At 42.9% G+C, this 26,005-nt stretch overlaps 1 protein-coding gene across 1 annotated transcript in view; it reads right to left on the bottom strand.

Annotated features, from left to right (window-relative positions):
• The window catches only part of DCAF5 (DDB1 and CUL4 associated factor 5), a 117,021-nt gene that overhangs the window by 55,006 nt on the left and 36,010 nt on the right, over nt 1-26,005 (bottom strand). The window contains exons 2-5 of the mRNA XM_056547047.1: nt 24,248-24,391; nt 17,505-17,541; nt 17,283-17,422; nt 9,066-9,195 (exon numbers count right to left, since the gene is read on the bottom strand). Of these exons, the coding sequence (XP_056403022.1) occupies nt 9,066-9,195; nt 17,283-17,422; nt 17,505-17,541; nt 24,248-24,391 (451 nt within the window). The remainder of the gene's footprint in view (nt 1-9,065; nt 9,196-17,282; nt 17,423-17,504; nt 17,542-24,247; nt 24,392-26,005) is intronic.

Genomic DNA, 26,005 nt, shown 5'->3' with positions numbered 1-26,005 from the left:
ATCCCCCAATTCCTGGACAGTCTGTGGTGAACGTGGCGTTGGTGGATGGAGCGAGACATGATGTCCAAGATGTGCTCAAATCGGATTCAGGTCTGAGAAACGGGCGGACCAGTCCATAGCATCAATGCCTTCCTCTTACAGGAACTGCTGACACACTCCAGTCCCACGAGGTCTAGCATTGCCTTGCATTAGGAGGAACCCAGGCCCAACCACACCAGCATATGGTCTCACAAGGGGTCTGAGGATCTCATCTCGGTACCTAATGGCAGTCAGGCTACCTCTGGCAAGCACATGGAGGGCTGTGCGGCCCCCCAAAGAAATGTCACTCCACACCATTACTGACCCACCGCCAAACCAGTCATGCTGGAGGATGTTGCAGGCAGCAGAATGTTCTCCACGGCGTCTCCAGACTCACGTCTGTCACATGTGCTCAGTGTGAACCTGCTTTAATCTGTGAAGAGCACAGGGCGCCAGTGGTGAATTTGCCAATCTTGGTGTTCTCTGGCAAATGCCAAACGTCTTGCATGGTGTTGGGCTGTAAGCACAACCCCCATCTGTGGATGTCGGGCCCTCATACCACCCTCATGGAGTCTGTTTCTGACCGTTTGAGCGGACACATACACATTTGTGGCCTGCTGGAGGTCATTTTGCAGGGTTCTGGCAGTGCTCCTCCTTGCACAAAGGTGGAGGTAGTGGTCCTGCTGCTGGGTTGTTGCCATGCTACAGCTTCCTCCACGTCTCCTGATGTACTGGCCTGTCTCCTGGTAGTGCCTCCATGCTCTGGATACTACGCTGACAGACACAGAACACCTTCTTCCCACAGCTCGCATTGAGGTACCACCCTGGATGAGCAGCACTTCCTGAGCCACTTGTGTGGGATGTAGACTCTGTCTTATGCTACCACTAGAGTGAAAGCACTGCCAGCATTAAAAAGTGACCAAAACATCAGCCAGGAAGCATAGGAACTGAGAAGTGGTCTGTGGTCACCACCTGCAGAAGCACTCCTTTATTGGGGGTGTCTTGCTAATTGCCTATAATTTCCACCAGTTGTCTGTTCCATTTGCACAACAGCATGTAAAATTGATTGTGCTGCTTCCTGAGTGGACAGTGTGATTTCACAGAAGTGTGATTGACTTGGAGTTACATTGTGTTGTTTAAGTGTTCCCTTTATTTTTTTGAGCAGTGTACTTACTAGTACATGGATTGCAGGATAAAACTTACCAGGAAAGGTTAAAAGGGGTATTCCAGGAAAAAACTTAGAGATAGAGATATATCTCTATCAACTGGCTCCAGAAAATTAAACAGATTTGTAAATTACTTCTATTAAAAGCTGCTGAAGTTTAGTTGTTCTTTTCTGTCTGACAACAGTGCTCTCTGCTGACACCTCTGCTTGTCTCAGGAACTATCCAGAGTAAGAGCAAATCCCCATAGCAATCCTCTAATGCTTCGGACAGTTCCTGAAACAAGTAGAGGTGTCAGCAGAGAGCGCTGTTGTCAGAAAGAAAAGAACAACTCAACTTCAGCAGCTGAGAACTACTGGAAGGATTAAGATTTTTTTAATAGAAGTAATTTACAAATCTGTTTAACACACACACACACACACACACACACACACACATATATATATATGTGTGTGTATTTTCCTGGAATACCCCTTTAAAGGACATTAACATGTATAGCTTGGAAGAAAGAAGAGATGAAGAGGATACGATAGAAACTTTAAATACATAAAAGGGAATCAACACAGTGAAGGAGGAGTGAATATTTAAAAGAAACTACCACAAGAGGACATCATTTTAAATTAGAGGGGCAATGGTTTATGCAGTAAACTCGGGAAGAATTACTATACTGAGGGAGAAGAAGAAGCATGGAATAGACTTCCTGCAGAAGTAATAGCTGGAAATACAGTAAAGGGATTTAATGGAGAACTTTGTTGGGAGGAGTTTTCTTTCTAACATAGGCTTGCATTGAGGGGGGCGGAGTGTGACGTCACATGGGGCGGAGCCTTGACGTCACAACGCTCCGGAGGCTGAGTGTGACGTCACATGGGGCGGAGCCTTGACGTCACAACGCTCCGGCCCCGTGATTGACAGTAATCAGACCCGGAGCGAACACGCTCCGGGGACTGATTTTAAACAGGGTGCGACGTGCAAGATCACTGGGGTCGCCAGCGGCGGGACCCCCGTGATCAGGCATCTTATTCCCTATCCTTTGGATAGGGGATAAGACGTCTAAGCGCCGGAGTACCCCTCTAATACCCACATTAAAACAAAGAAATCATAAGACATCAGCCTCATTTCAACAAAAAATTGTTAGTGGGCACACCGATCAATACCTGATAGTAGAAGTTTGTATAAGCATTATTTGTTATGTGGTGTTAAGGAGTGAAAATGTTCACATACACATCTGTGCAAATCACACCATATAAGATCAACTGTTTTAACTATGCATTTACCTAAACAAGTCTCTTCTTTCTGTACTCCTAGTTGTATTCCCTGCCTGAGGCATAGTGTAAATAGGGTGTCATGTTTGATGAATCCTGCTTTCCAAGCAAGGCTAGAAATCTTAAGAATGTGGCTCCCTGTGAAGTCTGGAACCCATCTTGTCAGGACATGCCATATTTTTTTTTCCTATTCGGTTTTAGTATTGCAGTCATTGAGAAAAGCCTCCCACAGAATAAGAAACAGGTGCCACCTCCTGGTGACAATGCAACATGCATTTACTTTGGTATCTATCTTAAATGGAATTACATAAATTATTTGATTAACAATCAATTATTCAAATGAGGCCCGATGACTACAGCTGCTGTGATTTACTGAAACATACAGCATAACCAAAATATTGTAAACATATTATTGCTACTTTTGTATAGAGCCGAGCAAACAAAGCATTTCTTTAAATGGGCACTGTCACCAACTTTATTTTTTGATATGTTGTAGTACTTATGTACTACAACATATCTCTAATATACTTTTATTATTATTTTTTTTTCATTAAAAAGGTTTAATTTACATTTAAAAACCGGCCACTGAAAAAAGACTGATTTTGGAGTGGCAATCAGTCCTTTTTCAGTTAGGCTGCACTCGCTCCCTGCCTGTCAATCAGACAGGTGGGAGCGAGCACATTGGCTCCCCGGCCACTCCTCCCGCACATCGCCGCCTCGTTGCCGCCGCTGTCCCTGCACGCCCACTGCCGGACTCTGCAGTAACTGCAAGTGTAATGAGGGAACAGGGTATGCGGGGCGGGGGGAGGTTACGGGCTAGTGCCGTAGCGGGGTGGGGGGGTTAACGGCCTAGCAAAAAAAATAAATAGGATGGTGGGAGCTACCCTTTAACTTATTTTTCCAATATGAGAAAGATCAAATATTTGGCAGTTTCCTAAATGACTGTAGGTCAGAGGAGGAATGCAGCCCTCTTCACATGGATTTCTATATACACATTTCTGAATAGGTGTATGTTTCGTTTTTTTTGTTTGTTTGTTTTTTGTTTTGAGTATTGGGAGATACAATGGAGGGAAAGAACTGCCTCTGTAATTATACCCACTGCGATTTAGGAGATGTACAGTAAAATTGCCCTATGTGGCATCTGGCAGCAGTATGGCTATTTTACCGTTCCAGGCGAGCTAGTGATCATCGCAAATAATGAGACATAAAATATATAGATGTTCTGAAATATTTAGGTCTAAAAACATAGCAAGTACAAGCACTTCATTCTGTTCTCATGACCTCTCATCAAGATACTCCGGGATGTGCCGCTGCATAAGACAAACTCACCCGACGAATGCCAAAACAGTGTCTGGTTAGCATCTATCTATATCTATCTATACAGAAGTAGGGCCTTTTTAGCCACTAGGATTATGTACATAAGTGACTAGTATGGCAGCAATTAGGGCTGCCACCTAGTGGCCAAGGCTTTGATGTACTGAGAAGAACTTCATACTATTCACACTGGCACAGCGCCCCTCTCTTTGGGGACCCAAACAAATTGGATTGAAGTTGATGAAAATGATTCTCAGACAAAATTATTGCTCATGGTGTGAAGTTTAACAACAAGCAATGTTTGTTACCACCAATGATTGTCATGGTCTGTAAAGAAGTTTACCATCTTTGAAATTCTGCTTATACAGTGATCCCTCAACTTACAATGGCCTCAACATACAATAGTTTGAACATACAATGGTCTTTTCTGGACCATTGTAAGTTGAAACCAGACTCAACATACAATACTACAGACAGTCCAGATCTGTGAAACGTGTCAATGAACTGACCAATCAGAATGGGCAATTTACTGGTAAAACACCTGTATTACTGAAGTGCATGCACTGACTGATGTCTGGTAGCGCCCCCTACAGTACAGGGAGGTATTACATGTTCTGTACTACTCTTTGGGCCAGGGTTAGCTGCTCCTTTGGACACCAGGTAAGGACGACTCCATATTACTTTTTTAGGACACTGTGTACTGTAAAGGACCTCGAAGAAGCTCCTGTCCTCTAAATAGACCAGTGTTTCCCAAGCAGGGTGCCCCCAGCAGTTGCAAAACTACAACTCCCAGCATGCCCGGACAGCCTTTGGCTGTCCAGGCATGCTGGGAGTTGTAGTTTTGCAACAGCTGGAGGCTCCCTGCTTGGGAAACACTGACATAGACAGTGATTTACAGCTCCCAGCAGATCTTTCTTACTTTTACATGGAAGGACTTGCTTTATCTATATTAGTTATCTTCCTTTTTTTCTATAATCCTCACTTTTTCCTATTTTTTGGATGACATTTTGGTGGCTTCAGAACCAATTACCAGGTTTCCAAAGAGTTATGCTCTCAACATACAATGGTTTCAACATACAATGGTCGTCCTGGAACCAATTAATATTATAACTTGAGGGACCACTGTACTCAGACAAAATATTTATAATTGATAAGAGTTTTCCTAGAAAGATCGTTTGACTGTTGCCTAGTGTCATTGATCATGTATGAGAAGCTATATGGCTGCCTCTCATCTGGCTTTATATAAGACCACTGTTTGTTCAACCATAAAGCTGCTTCATGTAACGTGTATGACCAACTTAAGGATAAAGTTAAGGGACAACTACTTGTGCACTGGCACAGTGCAGAGAAATAATAGAGACGCACTCACCCTTTGATTCAGCAAACGTGGAGGGGTTTATTTGGAAATCGTAGTGCAGTTACATCACACGGGGGGAACGGAGGAACACAGCTCCGGGAGCTGCGAGAGGAGCGGCGACGACCATGGTTCGCGGTCAAACACACTGGTTGGTCACGTTGATCTCTGTGATGGCTAATAGCAATGGCCCTCAGCTACTGAAAGATGGTATACAGTGACCCCCCCGACCTACGATGGCCCCGACATATGATCAAATCGACATACGATGGCCTCTCAGAGGCCATCGCATGTCGATGTCAGCATCGACATACAATGCTTTTTTATGTCGGGGCCCTCGCATTAAGTGCTATCCGGCAGCGCAAAATGCTTAAGCTGCTGCCGGATAGCAGCTTAATGTTCCCCATGTGGTGCGGTAAGTATTACTTACCCCTCCATGATGCTCCGGGGTGCCCTCCGGGTCCAGTGCTGGTCTTCCGGTGTCTTCTCGGCCCTCTGCCTCGAATAGGAATGGCGCACGCAGCGGAGTAATGACGTCGCTATGCAGGCCCAGTAAGGCCTTGCGGAAGACAGAAGAGGACCGGAGAAGACAGCAGAGGACCGGAGAAGACCAGGAGAGCCCAGCGGAGGCCCGGGGTCACCATCGGGAGCGGCGGGGACACCATCGCGAGCAGCGGGGACAGGCGAGTACAGCTTCCTATACTTTACATTGCACAAATCCCTCAACATACGATGGATTCGACAAACGATGGCTCGTTTGGAACAAATTACCATTGTATGTTGAGGGACCACTGTATAGCTGCTGACAGCCACAGTAGTAGCATACTCATCCTGTGTCAACAACAGCTTAAAATTAATGCTGTATCAAATGAAAAAATAAGGCACACTGCTGCCGCGAAAGGCAACTCGTCTGTTGAAAGGAAAAAAGTTGAATGGTGAAAACCCGGGGTTTCCTTCAGGACGGAGTGGTGCAGAAGCACCAACTACTTTTATTCTACTGTTGCAATCTGTGTCAAAAACTTGTTGCTATTAGTTACCACACAGACTTGCTACAATTTAATTTAACATCATCTACAAAGATTTGCTACTATTTGACATCATAGAGAACCTGCTATATTTCAAAACTGGCTGACACATGGCCAGCCTCAGAATAATCCATTAGGTGGTACTGTATGGACTGTTTTTAATTGTAATTGTATTATTTTTATCATTATTGTATCATTATACTGTTTACCAACTAGTCCATAGCAACGGCCATGCTTGGACTATTTTCTGCCTACCAGTTCAATAAATATCTGATAAATATCATTTATACAACTAGTCCTGTTCATATAATTTTTAATATTTATTATTTCACTATTTTTATATACACTAACATTATTTCACTATCCCAATTATCTATACGCATATACTGATTATACATCTCCACATCTATATACCTAGAGGTCTGTAGCCTTTATTTAAATAATTACACTTTGTAATAACACCTTTCATTTTACCCTAAAATGTATGGCGCAACCAAAAAATGTAATTTTGTGGGGAAATTGAAAAGAAATCAGCAATTTTGCAACTTTTGAAGGGTGACGTTTTTACAAAGTGCACTTTATGGTAAAACTGACATGTTCTCCTAATACTGTGGGTCAATACAACTGAAAGGAAATCTGTCACCAGTGTCCCCTGCACTAACCGGTCGGTTCCATGGCAGGGATCTTAAGTAATTTCCTCCGTTAGCTCCAGTCCTGGCCGCAGGCTTGGGGCACGGGCGGAGCTTAGTGATGTCACCACTTCTGCTCCCTGGGTCCCACTGTGAGAGAACAGCAGAGGAGACGTCAGTAAGCTCCGCCCATGCCCCAAGCCGGTGCCCGGAGCGGAGCTAACGGAGGAGATCACCAAAGATTCCCGCCACGGAACGGGACAAGGTAAGTAACGACAGGTTAGTGCAGGAGACATTGGTGACAGATTTCCTTTAAATGATACTCATTTTTGCTATTTAGCATATTTACTATTATCGTACTACTTAATAAAAAATCTCAGACTTTAACCAAAGTGGTATGTTTAACCCCTTAAGGACTCAGGGTTTTTCCATTTTTGCACTTTCGTTTTTATCTCCTCACCGTCTAAAATTTATAACACTAAGTTTTCCACCAACAGACCCAAATGAGGGCTTGTTTTATGTGCTACCAATTTTACTTTGTAATGACATCAATCATTTCATCACAAAATCTAGGGCGAAACCCAAAAAAAAATTATTTGTGTGCCAAAAAAAAAAAACAACAACTCCATTTTGTAATTTTTAGCGGTTTCCGTTTCTAGACAGAGCACTTTTCGGTAAAAATGACACCTTATCTTTGTTCTGTAGATCCATTAAAATGATACCCAACTTATATAGGTTTGATTTTACTTCACTTCTGCTAAAAAATTATGACGTTGTGCACATTTAAAATTGTCCTCTTCTGACCCCTATAGGGATGTGTGAGGTCTAATTTTTTGCTCTGGGATTATTACATGTTATCCTTGGATTGTATATACTGGTCAATGCTGATCGGGACACCGCAGGGTGGTCACGATCAGCTCCGCTGCGCTGTCGGGAATGATTTTTTTATTTTAGATGCTGCAATCAACTTTGATTGCGAAATCTGAGGGGTAATGTCGGGCATCACTACGATCGGTGATGTCTGGCATTAGATACGGGTCACGGCGGCTGACAGCCGATCGGACCACCCCGCTATGACGTGGGCTCAGCTCTTGAGCCACGTCATAGTAGGGGAGCAGGCACAAGGCATACATGTATGCCCTGGGTTCTTAAGAGGTTAACCCCTTTATCACCTAGAAAATTTTGATTTGATGCTAACGGTTCGTATTCCTGAAGCGTATGCACTGACTGATGTCTGGTAGCGCCCCCTACAGTACAGGGAGGTATTACATGTTCTGTACTCTTTACCTGTACCAGGGTTACCTGCTCCTTTGGACACCAGGTGAAGGCGACTCCATGTTACTTTTTTTAGGACATTGTGTGTACTGTACAGGACCCTGAAGAAGCTCCTGTCCTCTACATAGACCAGTGTTTCCCAAGCAGGGTGCCCCCAGCAGTTGCAAAACTACAACTCCCATCATGCCCGGACAGCCTGCTGTAAGTTGTAGTTTTGCAACAGCTGGAGGCTCCCTTCTTGGGAAACACTGACATAGACAGTAATTTACAGCTCCCAGCAGATCTTTATTACTATTATATGTAGGGATTTGCTTTAAGTATATTAGTTATCTACTTATTTTTCTTTAATTTTCACTATTTCCTATTTGTGGATGGCATTTTGGTGCCTTTAGAACCAATTATCAGGTTTCCATAGAGTTCTAGTCTCAACATACAATTGTCGTCCTGGAACCAATTAATATTGTAACTTGAGGGACCATTGTACATCGACATCCTGTTCTCGGTGCGATGCTGACAAAAAACCTGTGACAGAAGCCCTAACTGCAGTATGAACCTAGCTTAAGCCTGCATTATATGATACAAGGCTTTTCAAATCTGTAAGTAGTCTCGAGCAACTCTACAGTCACAGTGTGGAAATCAATGCCTTCTGGTGTACTGCATAATGAAAAATAAATTCTAGACCAAATTAATATAGCAGTGTCTATGCTAAATAATACAACTCCAATTATGCAACCCAACAGAGATTTTGATTACTGACATTGACCAGCAGGGAACTGTTAAGAGACATGAGATCAACGCATCAATAAATGTGAGAACACTAGAAGACATAAAGTACCCTTGGCACCACATGACGGTTAAAGAAACCCAACTGCAAATGTACACACTTTTCTAAATAGATATTCTTTTTCTTTATATCTTTTCTATTTAACAGATTGTTTAATTTCTCCGGCCACTAGAAAGGACAAAACACAACGCTGGAATAAAGAAGCAGGTTCTTTGCAATAGAGTTAGAATTAAAATCTTACGTGTGAGGTTTTCGGATGTCCCAGAGTCCGACTCCTTCCTTGGAATTGGCAGTGGCCAACAGCCTGGGCTCAACAGGGTTAAACATGACACTATGAAAGGCTGAGGGATAGTGAGCCAAGCAGAAAGGATCTGAAGAGACAGAAGACATTGATCAGTGATTTAGTTTGCATCCGGATCAGTCATGTAAGCGTTTGGTAAGGTTTTTAAACGTTTCAAATCGCTTAAACGTGTCAATAAATTACTAGCTCAAACACATGAGGTACTAGTTCTGAACACGGGGAACAACTTTTTGGTGGATAGTAGAAGATGAATGCATACGATGATGATGACTGAAGAGTTATAGGAGGGATTTATCAAAGGTAGTATAGGCTGCATGTCATGTGATCAATATGGTGCTAGTACACATTTTATTTTCAAATGACACTATAGTAAACAACTCTGCATCTTTTTCACCCATTGCACCAAAATGTGCGAGTTTTTACAAATGCTGTTCACAGCCAGTTTTGTAAGCCAAGTCTAAGGCTGGGTTCACACTACGTTTTCTCCCATACGGGAGCGCATACGGCAGGGGGGAGCTAAAATCTTGCGCTCCCGTATGTCACCGTATGCGCTCCCGTATGTCATTCATTTCAATGAGCCGGCCGGATTGAAACGTTCGGTCCGGTCGGCTCATTTTTGCGCCGTATGCGCTTTTACAACCGGACCTAAAACTGTGGTCAACCACGGTTTTAGGTCCGGTTGTAAAAGCGCATACGGCGCAAAAATGAGCCGACCGGACCGAACGTTTCAATCCGGCCGGCTCATTGAAATGAATGACATACGGGAGCGCATACGGTGACATACGGGAGCGCGAGGTTTTAGCTCCCCCCTGCCGTATGCGCTCCCGTATGGGAGAAAACGTAGTGTGAACCCACCCTAAGCCAGATTTGTGAAAAATTGGGGGCTTTGCAACATGTCGCATGACCACTGCAAAAAGTTAACCAGACTATAGCACAGCTACACAATTTTAGACAAACAAATTTCTTCTAAAGCTTTAAAAAAAATTAACATCTAAAGCAAAAGTCGCAATGTACAGTTTCTTAACAGCATTTGTGACAAACCAACACCACAAAAAACAGGGTAAAATCAATAATAAGTTCCCTCTTTTTAGTGATACACCTTACCTGAATTTGTAAGCAGCAGCCTCCAGCCCAAAATACCACCAGACAGGTGGGATGAATGATCAACAATCAATGAACACTTGTAGGCCCGGCAGGCCACAAAAACCCTTTCTAGGAAGCCCCCCTGGTTAAATCTTAGCATTTAATTATTCTAAATAAAATGCTAGCTGTAAGCATACCAGAAGTGAATAAAGTGAGACACGGGATATATGTTTTTATCACTTTTCTCATATCTAGCATGCTTATATGTATCTATTTGGGAAGAATTAAAAGCTAAGTTTTAACCAGGGCTTTTTACAAAAGCGGGGCTTGTGGCCTTTTGGGTCGATTGGTGTTAATTAACTGTGTGATGCAGAATGTCACTGCTCTCCTGTATATAAGAGCTGCAGCGACAGTGAGAAAAGGAGACAGGCTGCAGCTGTATCTTCCATAATACTCAGTAGCGTGGGTCAGGGGACAGGAGTTCTATGTTGCCGATCTATCAGTTACAGCAATAAGATAGTAACTAGAGCAGGCACCCTGATGAGACTGTGCTCCCCCCATCTCTCTCCCTCTCTGGAGGGATATAAATCAATTAGATATGTACCCAAGCCTCCAAAAATGACATTTTGTGATTATTATATAGCTATGGGTGCCCTGATCTCGCTCATGGTTACTTGTTTGCTGAGCCTTTACAAGGCTCAATTATTCATGCGGCTTTTAAAATGCATCATTACACAGGATTGTTCCATTGGTCGGACATAAGACGGAATCAGTCGCTAGGAGGCTGTACAATGGTCTCAACTCTGTGCTCAAGAATTACATGGTATCAATTATCTATAGTGCTTACGTATTCCAGGGCTCCTAGCATGCGCATGATGGGACTGTAGTCCAACAACAGCTAAAATATGCAGAACTCGAAGAACTTATTTGGTAAAAATAAGTGATTGATGATAGTGCAGTTGTTGCATCACCTGGTTAACCTGCTCAGGACATCGGGCGTACAGGTATGTCCTTGTGTCCTGGTACTTTAGGAGTAGAGGCGCCCTGAATCCTTAACAACTTAAGGACCCAGGGCGTACCTGTACGCCCGCAGGAACTTCGGTCCCCGCCGCACGCCAGGCGATTCGGTGATTCCTATGCGGTGATTCTGGTGATGAGGGTCACGTGTGACCCGCTGACCCGGAGATACATGGTGATCGAGGGTGTAGAACACCCCCCCCAATCACCTCCTGTATCTATGGGGAGGTGGCGATTTCGTCACCCCCCACGTCCGGCCAATATGCAGCCGCCAGAGGAGGGTTTAATGACCTCTTCTTGCCGCTCTGCCAGCTAACTGAGTTCAGTCAGTGGGCAGAGCTGAAAGAATGAGCCAGGGACCCCCCCTTTGTGAGATCGGAGCCCCTCAGTGAAGAAGACACCCCCTTAGAGCAGGGATAGAATACACTAAAGGGACAGGTAGGACTGTAAAAAAAAAAAAAAAGTTGATAAAGGTTACAAAAAATAACCCAACCCCCCCCCCCCCCCAATAGATCCTCAAGGGTCCACTGCAGTTTTTTCCCCTATTAGGGGTTCAGTTTTTTTCTTTACCCCACATGAGGGTGTGTGATTTCTAATCACACACCGTTATAGATAAAGTTACACCAACCACTCACACTACATACTCACCCCCCCCCCCCCCCCCCCAATACCCTTTTCTTGCCTCTGACTCAGAATCTGCCAGTGAGGACGAGGAAGATCCTACATTCCTGTGTTCTTCCTCGTCCTCATCATCTAGTACTGATGATGATTCCCATGTACGGCGGCGGCGATGCCGCCAGGCGAGGTCACCCCCCCCCCATGAAAGTGACCCAGTGGCTGAAACTAGTACGAGCGTCCATGCCGCTCATACTAGGAGTCTGACCCCCCCCCCCCAGACAAGTGTACCGGAGCCCCCTTCCGGTGAACCTGTCTGGAGACCCCCAGAGACTTATCAGCCACGAATTCCTGAGTTTGCTTGCAACTCCGGAATCCAGATGGACATGGCCGGGTTCACTGAATTTGACTTTTCCAGTTATATTTTCAGTGACAGCTTTGGCAATCACATGGTGGAGCAGACTAATCTGTACGCCCAGCAGTTAATCGCCCACCACCAAGATTCTTTTTTGGCCTGGTCCAATGAATGGTACGCCATTGATGCTGCAGAAATTAGGACATTTTGGGGCCTTGTGCTGCATATGGGCCTGGTCAAAAATAGGGATCAACCGATTATCGGTTTGGCCGATATTATCGGCCGATATTCACGATTTTGGACATTATCGGTATCGGCAATTACCTTTATGTCCCACTGTACCCCAGTTATTTACCCCATGTAACGCTCCTTGAAGGGGTTCCCACTGTTCTGGCTCCATAGGCAGCTATGCAGAAGCTCAAGGCCCGACTGCGCTCCTGCTCCTCAGAGAACGGTGTGCACCCGCAGAGCTGCTAACGTCCATATATGAGGTATGTCCTTACTCCAAAGAAATGTATTTACAAATTTATGGTGACATTATTTCCTATTACCACTGGTGAAAATGAAAAATTTGGGGTAACCCCAGCATTTTAGTGTAAAAAAAAATAAAAAATTTCCTTTTCACATCCCACCTGTGGGGTGTTAAGGCTCACTGTACCCCTTGTTATGTTCCTTGTGGAGTGTAGTTTCCAAAATAGTATGCCATGTGTTTTTTTTTTGCTGTTCTGGCACCATAGGGGCTTCCTAAATGCAACATGCCCCCCCCATTTCAGCAAAATTTGCAAATGTGACTCCTTCTCTTCTGAGCATTGTAGTGCCCCCACAGTGCACTTGACGTCCACACATGAGGTATTTCCATACTCAGAAGAGATATGGTTACACATTTTGGGGGCATTTTCTCCTATTACCAGTTGTAAAAATGCAAAATTTGGGGGGGGGAAAAACAGCAATTTTAGTGGATAAAAAATAAATAAATCATTTACACATCCAAAGTCGTAAAACACCTGTGGGGTGTTAAGGCTCACTGTACCCCTTGTTACGTTCCTTGAGGGGTGTAATCTCCAAAATAGTATGCCATGTGTTTTCTTTTTTTTGCTGTTCTGACACCATAGGGGCTTCCTAAATGCGATATGCACCCCCTCCCCCCCATTTCAATAAAATTTGCAAATGTGACTCCTTCTCTTCTGAGCATTACAGTGCGCCCGCAGTGCACTTGATGTCCACATATGGGGTATTTCCATACTCAAAAGAGATGGGGTTACAAATTTTGGGGGAATTTTCTCCTATTAGCCCTTGTAAAAATTATAAATTTGGGTGAAAACCAGCATTTTAGTGGAAAATAAAAATCTTTTGGGGTGTTAAAGGGTACCTCTCATCAAATAAACTTTTGATATATTTTAGATTAAGGAATGTTGAATAATTTTCCAATAGCATGTTAATGAAAAATATGCTTCTTTCTATTGTATTTTTCACGATCAGTCCTGTCAGCAAGCATTTCTGACTCATGCTGGAGTCCTAAACACTCAGAGCTGCCAGCCTGCTTTGTTCACAGCCAAACAGGCTGTGAACAAAGCAGGCTGGCAGCTCTGAGTGTTCTCCTTTGTGAACAAAGCAGACTGGCAGCTCTTAGTGTTTAGGACTCCAGCATGAGTCTGAAATGCTTGCTGCCAGGACTGGTAGGGAGGAGACCCCTAGTGGTCATTTCTTCAAAGTGGAAAATTAAATAGAAAGAAGCATATTTTTTAATAACATGCAATTGTAAAGTTATTCTGAATACATTAATCTATAATATATCAAAAGTTTCTTTGATGAGAGGTACCCTTTAAGGCTCACTGTACCTTTTGTTACGTTCCTTGAGGGGTGTAGTTTCCAAAATAGTAAGCCATGTGTTTTTTGTTTTTTTTTGCTGTTCTGGCACCATAGGGGCTTCTTAAATGTGACATGCCCCCCAAAAACAAGTTCAGAAAAACTCACTCTCCAAAATCCCAGTGTCGCTCCTTTCCTTCTGAGCCCTCTACTGCACCCAGAGAGCACTTGACATACACATGAGGTATTTCCTTATACGAAAGAAATTGGGTTACAAATTTTTGGAAGATTTCTCTCCTTTTACCCCTTTTAAGAATTCAATAACTGGGTCTTCAAGAACATGCGAATCTAAAAAATGGCGATTTTGAATTTTCTCCTTCAATTTGCTGCTATTCCTGTGAAACACCGTGAAAGGGTTAACTAACTTTTTGAATGTCATTTTGAATACTTTGAGGTGGTGCAGTTTTTATAATGGGTTCAGTCATGGGGTATTTCTAATATGAAGGCCCTTCAAGTCCCCTTCAAAACTGAACTGGTCCCTGAAAAATTTAGATTTTGAAAATTTTGTGAAAAAAAATTGAAAATTGCTGCTGAACTTTGAAGCCCTCTGGTGTCTTCCAAAAGTAAAAACATGTCAACTTTATGATGCAAACAAAGTAGACATATTGTATATGTGAATCAATATATAATTTATTTGGAATATCCATTTTCCTTATGAGCAGAGAGCTTCAAACAGGGATGTGGAAATTGTATAGCCCGATGCCCGGGACATGCAGTTCCGGCCGCCGGGCAGGTGAATTCTGCAGGCATTTAGCCCTGCCTTGGGCATGCAGGGCTAAATGCCTAAAGAATTCACATATAACGGGCCTGCCGGAGCGAACATGGGGTCGGAGTACAGGTAGCAGGGGATCAGAGAGGAGAGGAGGTTTGGTAAATAATGTGGTACAGGAGAGGAGAGGGGGGTTGGGCTGAAATATAATGACACGAGGGGCATCAGAAGGGGGGGGGTATAATGACAGGGGGCATCAGGAAAGGGAATATAATTACACAGGGGTCATCAGAGGGGGGGGAATATAATGACACAGGAGGCATCAGAGGGGGGGTAATATAATAAAACAGGGGACATCAGAGGGGGGGGAACATAATGACACAGAGGGCATCAGAGGCGGGGTAATATATTGACACGGAACATCAGAGGGGGGGTAATATAATGACACAGGGGGCATCAGAGGGGGGGAATATAATGTCACAAGGGGCATCAGAGGGGGGAAATATAATGACACAGGGGACATCAGAGGGGGGAAATATAATGACACAGGGGGCGTCGGGGGGGGGGGGGGGGGGGGGGGGGGAATATAATGACATCTCTTGTATGTGGCCCCAGCAGACGGCATGAAGGGAATGTTCCGTCCCTGCATGACACGGCTGCTGAAATGCCCCCTCCATGTATCTATGGGATACATGGAGGGGGGGGCGTGTCGGCCGCTGCTTCATGCGGACAAGCCCCCACTCAAGAGATCAGGAGGGGGCAATCAAGTTATTATTAATAAAAGACTTATTTACATACTATTTGGGTTAAAAAAAAATTGTACCAGGACAAGTGGATTGTTATGAGGGACAAGTAGATTCTGCTCCGTTTTACTCCCTTGGACAAGTAGTTTTTTTTTTTTTTTTTAAATTTTCCACACCCCTGTTCAAAGTAAAAAAAAATGCTACATTTTCAATTTTTTTCATCAAATTTTTGAATTTTTCACCAAGAAATGATGCAAGTATCGATGAAATGTTTCCACTATCATAAAGTAGAATATGTCACAAAGAACCTCTCGGAATCAGAATGAAAGGTAAAAGCATCCCAGAGTTATTAATACTTAAAGGGTCAATGGTCAGATGTGCAAAAATGGCCGGGTCCTTAAGGTGAAAATGGTCTGGGTCCTTAAGGGGTTAAGCGGGTTTGAAGTAAGCACAGGAGCTGCACTCGCTTCAGAGCAGTAAGTGTCGGCTACTATCAGTCCCACCGCTGCCGGTCATTTAACCCTTTAGATGCCACGATCAATGCTGATCATGGCATCTAAAGTGATAACGAAAGTTGCCGGTAGCTCAGTGGAGCTTACGGAAACCCCGAAATGCGATCGCTGAGGTTCCGTGAGCTAAAATCACGGCATAGGGTCCGCTTACCTGCCTCTGATCCACTGATGTGGCTTGGTTTAGATAGGCTATATCAGTGAATCACTGATCATACTGTGTAATGCTATGCCATAGGCATAGCATTATACAGTAAATGCAATCTAATGATCCCATATAAAAGTCCCCTACGGGGACGTAAAAAATTTAAATAAAAAATTGTTATAAAATTATATAAAACCTCCTCCCCTAATTAAAAAAAAAATCAAATCACCCTTATTTTCCCAAAAAAATAAATAAAAAAAGTTAACATATTTGGTATTGCCGCGTGAATAATTGTCCAAACTATTAAAATATAATGTTTGTGATCCTGAAAGGTTAACAGCATAAACATTGAAAAAAATACCTAAACACCAAAAGTAGCACAATAATAAAAAACCTATCTAAATCGTTTTAAAGGGGTTATCCAGGAATAGAAAAACAGGTATTTTCTTTCCAAAACCGCTCCCTTTCTGTCTCCAGGTTGGGTGTGGTTCTGCAGCTCAGTTCCACTGAAATGAATGGAGCCAAGTTTTAAAACCACATCCAAAGTGGAGACTGACAGGGAGAAGTTTTAAAAAGAAATTACCAGCGTTTTATCTGGATACTAGGTTTCAGGAAGTGCATATCTCATCCAGAGAAAGCTGAGAATTTGGGAAACAGTTAAAAGCCATGACGAGACTTCGCTTGCTAGGGAATTTGGTAAGTCATGTTATCAGGCCTGGATGGATTTTTATGGGATGAAAGGCAGGTTTGGTAGTGGGGTCTTTCTTCGCCTTCCTGGGCCACTCCGGATTTTCAGGTTGGCCACAAGCCAGGTTTGGTAGTGGGGTCTTTCTTCGCCTTCCTGGGCCACTCCGGATTTTCAGGTTGGCCACAAGCCAGCACAGCTGCTGAGGTCGATTATTACTGGGTTTATAAAAGGTGTAATCAATTCTGCATCGAGAGACTGTGATGAACCTGTGTTGAACACTTGTGTCCGTCAGATATCAACTTTCCTATCGTCTCCTTACCACACATCAGAAGTTTAATTATATGACATAAAACAAAGTGAACAAAGCCTAAAGCAAACAAACAGGGAGTGTCCTTGTTATTTCTGTAGAAATGAAACTTCTACCTACCTCCCTGTTGGGACTCCCTGATGTCCCATATTAAGACTCTTCCATCGTCAGATGAACTGGCAAACACATTGTCATTCACTGGACTGACTGACAATCCATACACGGCCTCGTCATGAGTGAAGACATCCAGTGTTTCACCACTAAAAGGAAAAAAATGGAAAACCAATGCTTGATGTCTTATATTCACTCAGGAAGGATGTTACAAATGTATAGGCTACATACCTCTCAACATCATGGAGGATCACCTGTTCATCATTTCCTGCAAAGCAATTGATATAGTAAGAATTAGAAAATAATTTTTTTTTCTAGAATATAACTATTCAGAATGATTCTATAGCTATTTGTTCATTATGTCAAGTAGAGTGTGTCTTGAAGTAAGGAGGGTTTAATATGTTAACCCTCTACCCACTGCAGCATTTGTCATGTGCTTTTTTTTTTTATACAGAACGGCTTGGCAGCAAGTCATATATCCGTAAGGTTCTGGGAGTGGTGCAGAAAACCACCTACGGCCCAACAGGCCAAGTTCTTCTGGCGGTCGATGCAGAGAAAGCTTTTGATAATGTGAGCTGACACTGGTTGGGTCTGGTACTAGACAAGGTGGGAATCACAGATTCCTTTCGCACGTATATTAATGTCATGTACTACAGCCATCAGGCTAAAATATATACACCAGGTTTTTTTATGGTGCATTATTAACCTACAGAAGGGAACCAGACAAGGGTCCCCGCTCTCACCTTATTATTAACATAGTATCAGAGCCCCTAGCAGGCCGCCTTATAGCCTCTTCAATATGCTCTGGAATCACTATAGGAGGCAAGGAGATCGAAAACACATGCTTTACAGAAAAAATCCTGATTTCACCTTGAGGATGTTCTAAAGACTTTATGCAGTTTGTGTCTTTTCCGGGTTATACAATCAATGTAGATAAATACCAGATGTTACATTTAGGCCAAATGGAAATCCTAGGTCTAGGTTTCACAAGGTGGCAATAGCACATAAACATGTCACATATCGGGGGATAAAAATAGGCCACTCGGCTTTGCCTTAAAAAAAAAAAGGTGATAGAGTTGGATAGGTGGATGAGTTACAGTTATTATTTATGGGAAGAGTTCCCCACATTAAAACAATGAGCTTTTTCAGGCTGTTACAGATGATCCTACTTGTTTTCCAACACGTGGATGTTTGTCGTTTACAGGCCACTTTTGTATGGCAAGGTGATCATCCTCAGGTTTCATAAGAAAAATGTCGCCTCTACACATTATAGGGTGGTGTCTGGTTACCTCATATAAATCCTTAACATTTGGCTGCTTTATTCTGCCATGTTTGAAATTGGTCTTTGATAACACCTCATTTATCCAATATCAGTTTAGAGTCTCATCTGGTGGCCCCATGGGACTTGCGGGCCTTAATACATACTAAATTCAGTACATTTCCCAAAGAGGTCAAGTGCAGTGTCCTATTGAGAGAAATTGTAGCAATTTGGAAGGTGGTGTGACAGATACAAACTGCTGTTTTGCTTTTCTAAATATCTGCCCTTCTGTCATTCCCCTACTTTTCCTTCATTAATAAGTAATAGGATCACAAATCAGGACAGCCAGGAAGCCTTTACATGGAACCCCCAGCCATGACAATTAGGGCCAAAATGCCCTAACTGTAGCTACTGACTGCAACATATAGGGGGTTAAAGGGTCAGGACTGGAGTTATCTGATCCGAACCACTGGCGCCGGTTGTCAGCGCCAAACAGCTGTCAGCAGCTGCTGTGTATGTAGTGTAAGGTAATCAGGTATATAAGCCAAGTAAACTTCTTCCCTTTAAGAATAATGGAGGCCACTGTGCTTTTGGGAACTTTCTGTGTATAATCCTGTCTCTGAGCTCTAAAAGTTCTTCTCTCCACCTCATTGCTTGGATTTTGCTCTAATATGCATCGTCAGCTGTGAGACCGTATATAGACAGGGGTGTGTATTTTCAAATATGTTCAGCCAACTGAACATACCACAGGGAATATCAAGAAAATGGGAGGCCCCAAAGCTAAATTTCAAGTGTCATAACAAAGGGTCTGACTTCAGTACTTAGGACAACCCAACATTTTTGTTTTTCTATTTTAATAAATTGGCAAAAATGTATTTAGGGGTATTGAGTGCAGAATGATGTGGGATAGGCCTCAACATAAAAAAGTGAAAGTCTTATCAAGGAAGAAAAAAAAAAAAAGCCTAATAAAAAATATTAGATCATTAAAAGGGGCTATCAGATACCAGAATATTGGCTGCACCAACCGACCTTATATCTCCAATAGTCTTATCTCAAAAAACTCTTCTAACAAGGACCACTTTTGGTCAAAGGGAATCTGTCACCAGCGTCAGCCGCACTTACCTGCTGGTACAGGATAATAGCCTGAGTGACACTGATTCCCAAGTTATGGCCGAAAATCCAGACATACAAATAAGAGGCTTTTGATGCACTAGGGGTGTTCCCAGCCACTAATCGCACTATTCTGCCCACCTGGCTTTGCCTTGTGCCATGCCCACTTCATAAATATTCCTGGACATGAGCTCCATTGTACACAGGAAACTCCAGAACTGCTCCGCCTACTCATGTCACATTATGATCATCATCACAGGTCCTTTAGCCGAATTCTCTCCTATCCTGCACTGCTGAGCGCCGCTACCACATAAATTGCGTCTAGCAGATACAGAGTGTCAGTGACCAGGACCTGCTCTGTATCTGCTACATGCTGGAGGTGTAGGATTTGTCATTAGGTGACAATCATGTGACCAGTAGATGATGGAGTGGCCCTCAGGAGTGCAGGATACTAGAGAATGTGGCTGAAGGACCTGTGATAGTGATGATCATGTGACAGGAGCGGGCAGGTATAAGAGTGCACCAAGGGGCTGAGAACGTCCCCAGTGTACCAAAGCACTTTATTTGGATTTTTGCCCATACGTGAAAAAAAAAAAAAAAAAAAGGGAAACAGCTTCGAAATCAGCATCAGCCTTAGTGTGGAAGAGACGCTGGTGACAGAATGACTTTAAAGGGGTATTCCAGGCAAAAACATTTTCTCCCCTATCCAAAGGATAGAGGATAAGATGTCTGATCGCAGGGGGCCCGCTGCTGAGACCCCCTGCGATCTCCCTGCAGCACCCGCATTCTATGCGGGTGCTGAATCTCCAGATTCAGAAACCTCCGGGTTTCCGGGACTGGGGACATGATGTCACGCCACGCCCCCTCCATTCATATCTGACGGTGGATAGGGGATAAAAGGTTTTTGCCTGGAATACCCCTTTAAAGGGGTACTCCGTCCCTAGACATCTTATCCCCTAACCAAAGGATAGGGGATAAGACGTCAGATCGCCGCGGTCCCGCTGCTCGGGAGCCCCGGGATCTCCTCTGCGGCACTGCGCTATCATTGCTTCACAGAGCGAGTTAGCTCTGTGCGTAATGACGGGCGATACTGGGGACGGAGCAGCGTGATGTCATGGCTCCGCCCCTCGTGACATCACGGCCCGTCCCCTTAATGCAAGTCTATGGCAGAGGGCGTGACGACCGCCACACCCCCTCCCATAGACTTGTATGGGGGGGGGGGGGGCCGTGACGTCACGAGGGGCAGAGCCGTGACGCAACGATGCTCAGCAGCTGCGATTCCCGGGGGTCCCGGCCAGCGGGACCACGGCGATCTGACATCTTATCCCCTATCCTTTGGATTGGGGATAAGATGTCTAGGGGCGGAGTACCCATTTAAGCTCTGGTGGGCACTGTTTCTCTCTGAGGAGATCCAGACTGGTGTGTAGAGCCACTTACAGTCAATGTTTCATGGTAAGCAACTATGCAAATTAGTTCTCCTCTAGAAGGACAGCAACTGTCCCTCTAGTGCAGTGGTCTTCAACCTGCAGACCTCCAGATGTTGCAAAACTACAACTCCCAGCATGCCCGGACAGCCAACGGCTGTCCGGGCATGCTGGGAGTTGTAGTTTTGCAACATCTGGAGGTCCGCAGGTTGAAGACCACTGCTCTAGTGTAACATATCTGGCGGGTGAAATAAGTATTGAACACGTCAACACTCTTCTCACAAAATATATTTCAAAAGGTGCTATCGACATGAAATTTCCCCTGATGTTGGTAAAAACAGAGCTTGTTTTGGTTTAGTGACCACAAATTGTGGCACAGTGCAATATTATTACAGAACAATTCACTTTGGGGAACCTCTTGCGTTTATAGTATCTTTGCACATAACCCTACTGATGCTATAGGAAGACAGGGTAGTGGAAGACTCTTCAGGGTACACTTTTTGATTGTGTAATTAAGAAAGATAATAGGGGAGATTTATCAAAACCTGTACCAAAGAAGAGTGTTGCAGTTGCTCATAGCAACCAGATTGCATTTTTCACAGGCCCCTTGGAAAATGAAAGACGCAATCTGATTGGTTGCTATGGGCAACTGCAACACTCCCTTGAAACAGGTTTTGCAAATGCAGAAGAAGCTCCATTGTTACTTTTCCTGTGCTAGTGGGAAATTGGTCCCTTTGTCTGCATATATGACAGCCTTTTATATATAGATGGTTAAAGGGGTTATCCAGGAAAAAACTTATATATATATATATCTCAACTGGCTCCAGAAAGTTAAACAGACTTGTAAATTACTTCTGTTAAAAAATCTTAATCCTTTCAGTACTTATGAGCTTCTGAAGTTAAGGTTGTTCTTTTCTGTCTAAGTGCTCTCTGATGACACATGTCTCGGGAAACGCCCAGTTTAGAAGCAAATCCCCATAGCAAACCTCTTCTAAACTGGGCGGTTCAGGAGACACGTGTCATCAGAGAGCACTTAGACAGAAAAGAACAACCTTAACTTCCGAAGCTCATAAGTACTGAAAGGATTAAGATTTTTTAATAGAAGTAATTTACAAATCTGTTTAACTTTCTGGAAACAGTTGATATATAAAAAAGTTTTTTTTTGCCTGGATAACCCATTTAAAGTGACCTGCCGGTGGCAGTGAAAACCCCTGTACTTGTTTATTGTTGTAATGTGAGAAAACATAGGGAAAAAGTGTTGAACACATGAAGAAAGGGAAGTGCAAAAAGGCAACACAACAACTGAAAGTGTGCCTGTTACATCACAGAAAATTAATAATGCTTATATATATATTACTATATATATATATATATATATATATATATATATATATATATTTTATAAATTTTTTTGTTTAGCTTCTGTATTTGGCCCACAAATCCCTCTGTTCTGCTGCTCACTCATTCTGACATACACTGCTCAGAAAGAGGTGAGTCAGAGGCTATCACTGAGCCCACCCTCACTTCTGCTACGAGTCTGCTCTACTGTCCTGGGTCTCTTCCTCCAACCACTGCTGGCTGCTCTGTAACCCCTCCTCTCTGTTTTCATACAGGAGTCTGATAGACAGGACAGGGGTGAGTACAGAGGAGTGCTAGCTTCACCCTCACTTCACAGATTTTGTCCCAGCCTGTGCTTCAGGTAGGACAAAGATGATGCCACAGCCAGACAAGATTACGTTCTGGACAGTATGGGAGCCCCTAGTGGAATTTTTTTTTTATAAGCCATGATTTCTCTAAAAATTAAATACATTTTTTTATGAAGTGTATTAGAAAGGTTAATGTTTTGCCAAGATGCACAACATATAAAAAGTTTGTTATTCTGACAGTGCCCATTGAAATCTTTCAGTAATTAAACCCTTAAGGACATGGGACATAAATGTATGTCCAGGTGCCGTGTTATTTAAAGGGGTACTCCTGTGGAAATTATTTTATTTTTGTTTTTAAATCAACTGGTGCCAGAAAGTTAAACAGATTTGTAAATTACTTCTATTAAAAAATCTTAATCCTTCCAGTATTTATTAGCTGCTGAATACTACAGAGGAAATTATTTTATTTTTGGAACACAGAGCTCTCTGCTGACATCATGACCACAGTGCTCTCTGCTGACATCTCTGTCCATTTTAAGGACTGTCCAGAGAAGGAGAAAATCCCCATAGAAAACATATGCTCCTCTGGACAGTTCCTGAAATGGACAGAGATGTCAGAAGAGAGCTCTGTGTTCATGATGTCAGCAGAGAGCTCCATGTTCAAAAAAGAAAAGAATTTCCTTTGTAGTATTCAGCAGCTAATATGTACTGGAAGGATTAAGATATTTTTATAGAAGTAATTTACAAATCTGTTTAACTTTCTGGCACCAGTTGATTTAAAAAAAAAAAAAGTTTTCCACGGGAGTACCCCTTTGATGCACTAGGACGAACATTTATGGCCTTTACATGAAGCGAGCACAGGAGCGGTGCTCGCTTCATGCACGGCAGGTCTCGGCTGCCATCAGCAGCCAGGGACCCGCCGATAATAACGGACATCAGTGATCGCACTGATCACTGTAGGTAACCTCCCTTTGACTCAATACCCATAAAAGAACACAGAAACATAACTATGGATTTGGTGTTATCAACAGTAGACACTAAAAAAAATCTGTATTTTTTTTTCTTTCTTTCGAACTGTGTACACATACAGTAAAAAATGTTCTTAAAATAACAAAAGTGGTTTTCCAGCCTTTAATAAAAATTGCCAGTGGACAGAGAATGGGAGAACAAATTTAAAAAAAGCATCCAGATTCACCCTTTGCTCACTCCTGGTTCTATGACAATCCCATGCACTCTGCATTGGCCTGCACGGAATCACTGGTCACATTCAAGGACAACTGAGTCCTGTGATTGACTACAGAGCCCTGTGCTGAGTGTATGCGGATGTCATCGGGGCACTTCTAACAAGGATTACTGAGTGACCAAGCTATAAATGAGCTAAACGATGTATAAACGAATATATACCAGCTGCTATAAGTTGTTTAAGGACTACTCGGCAGCAGCTCTGGACTGGGAGCAAGTGGAGGGGTGAGTATGGCTTTATGTGTCCTCCCATTCTCTGCCACCAAGCAATTGTAAGCAACGCTCAGAACGTACCTCCAGAGAACACCTTAGTATTGCAGCTATTGAACGCCAAGCAAAATATATTTGAATGGTGCTCCCCTTTAAGTTGAAGAGGCGTAGCTTTTGTCTGGATGGCTCTTTCCATGTGCCACAGCAACACACGCCGGTCATCTCCTCCTGTAATAAGACAGTAAATCACTAGTTAATTTTAAGTCATAAATATATTTTTATTGGCTAATGTTGGCACAATCTTCTACTGGAAAAGTGAAACAGGTTCATATTTCATAGGCTACAGAAACAGTTCGGAGGACAATTGTAAACAGTGTCAATATAACATTAATGCACTTTTATGTCCACGGGGGTGGGGGGAATTGAAGCATATATTTTTTTTCTTACTAGTTGGAAAATATACACACACCAGAATACCAGATCTATCAGGTTTAACTTTTTATCTGTAAAAGAGTACCATGAATGCATTTTTGAGAAATGACTATTGTGTAGCATATATGGTGACATGTTGTGTAGTACATGACATTTATTTTAAATTTGGCACCTAAATGCATAACTGGAAGCACCATTCTCTCTGCAGGTCGTACCTGTACATAAATAATATTTATTTATATATTTTTTTATACGCCATTGACCGTGCGGATTAAATAACATTATATTTTAATAGTTTGGACATGTACGCACGCAGTAACACGACCTTTGTTTATTTTTTATATTTTATTGAAAAATGGGAAAAGGGGGGGGGGGTTCAAACATTTATTAGGGAAGAGGTTAATGCACATTTAAAAGTTTATTTAATTTTAAATGTTTTTTTTTTTTTATCCTTCATAGGGGACTATTACCTGTAAACTTTAGATTGCATACACTAATCAAAGCTGCTCCATAGAACAGCATTGATCAATGTTATCAGAGCTTCATTGCTACAGCCTGCCATGGCTGGCTGAAGCATCGGAGCACCGATCAGACGGCAGGGAGGCAGGTAAGACACCTCCCGTAGTCCTCTCATCTGATCAGGGCGGAATGATTTCGCTGTGGTGTTCCCAATCAGCCCACTGGGGTAGCCAGGAACGGGAATTACCACATTTAGACAACACATTCAGCTTTGATCGCGGCATCTAAAAGGTTTAATGCCGGACAGCTGCCCAATCAGCTGCTGAGAGCATATCATGTACTGGGAGCCCCCATTTGTGGGAAGGGGTTAGGGACACAGCCCATTTTGGCCTTAAGGATACAGCCAATTTTCATTTTTGCCTTTTTGTTTCTCTCCTCCTTTTAACAGGCATAGCTCTTATTGTTCCACCTACAGACTCATATGAGGGCTTGTTTTTTCGCGCGACCAATTGTTCTTTGAAATAACATCCATTAATTTTACCATAAAATGTACCGCAAAACAAAAAACATTATATGTGGGCGGTAATTTATAAGAAAACTTCAATTTAGCAACTTTTGGGTGGATTGGTTTTTACACAGTGCACTTTATGGTAAATATTATACATTATCTTTACTCTACAGGCCAATGAGATTAAAAATTGGTATGCATAAGATTGTCCTTTTCTGACCCCTACAACGGATGTATGCATTTTTGTGCCGTGATCTGTAGTTTTTATCGGTAACATTTTTATTTTGATGGGACTTTTTGATCGCTTTTTATAAAAAAAAATTCTGGTATATGAAGTGATTAAAAATCTGTATTTTTGGTGTATGGTATTTATTTATTTTTTTCGCAGTTTACCGAGCAGGATCATAAACATTATTTAGGGGAGGGGGTTTTATATAATTTTA

This window comes from Hyla sarda, chromosome 11 (genome assembly GCF_029499605.1).
Source record: "Hyla sarda isolate aHylSar1 chromosome 11, aHylSar1.hap1, whole genome shotgun sequence".
NCBI classification, from domain to species: Eukaryota; Metazoa; Chordata; class Amphibia; order Anura; family Hylidae; genus Hyla; species Hyla sarda.
Note: the sequence above shows the minus strand (reverse complement) of the source record. Positions and strands in the feature narration are given on the sequence as shown.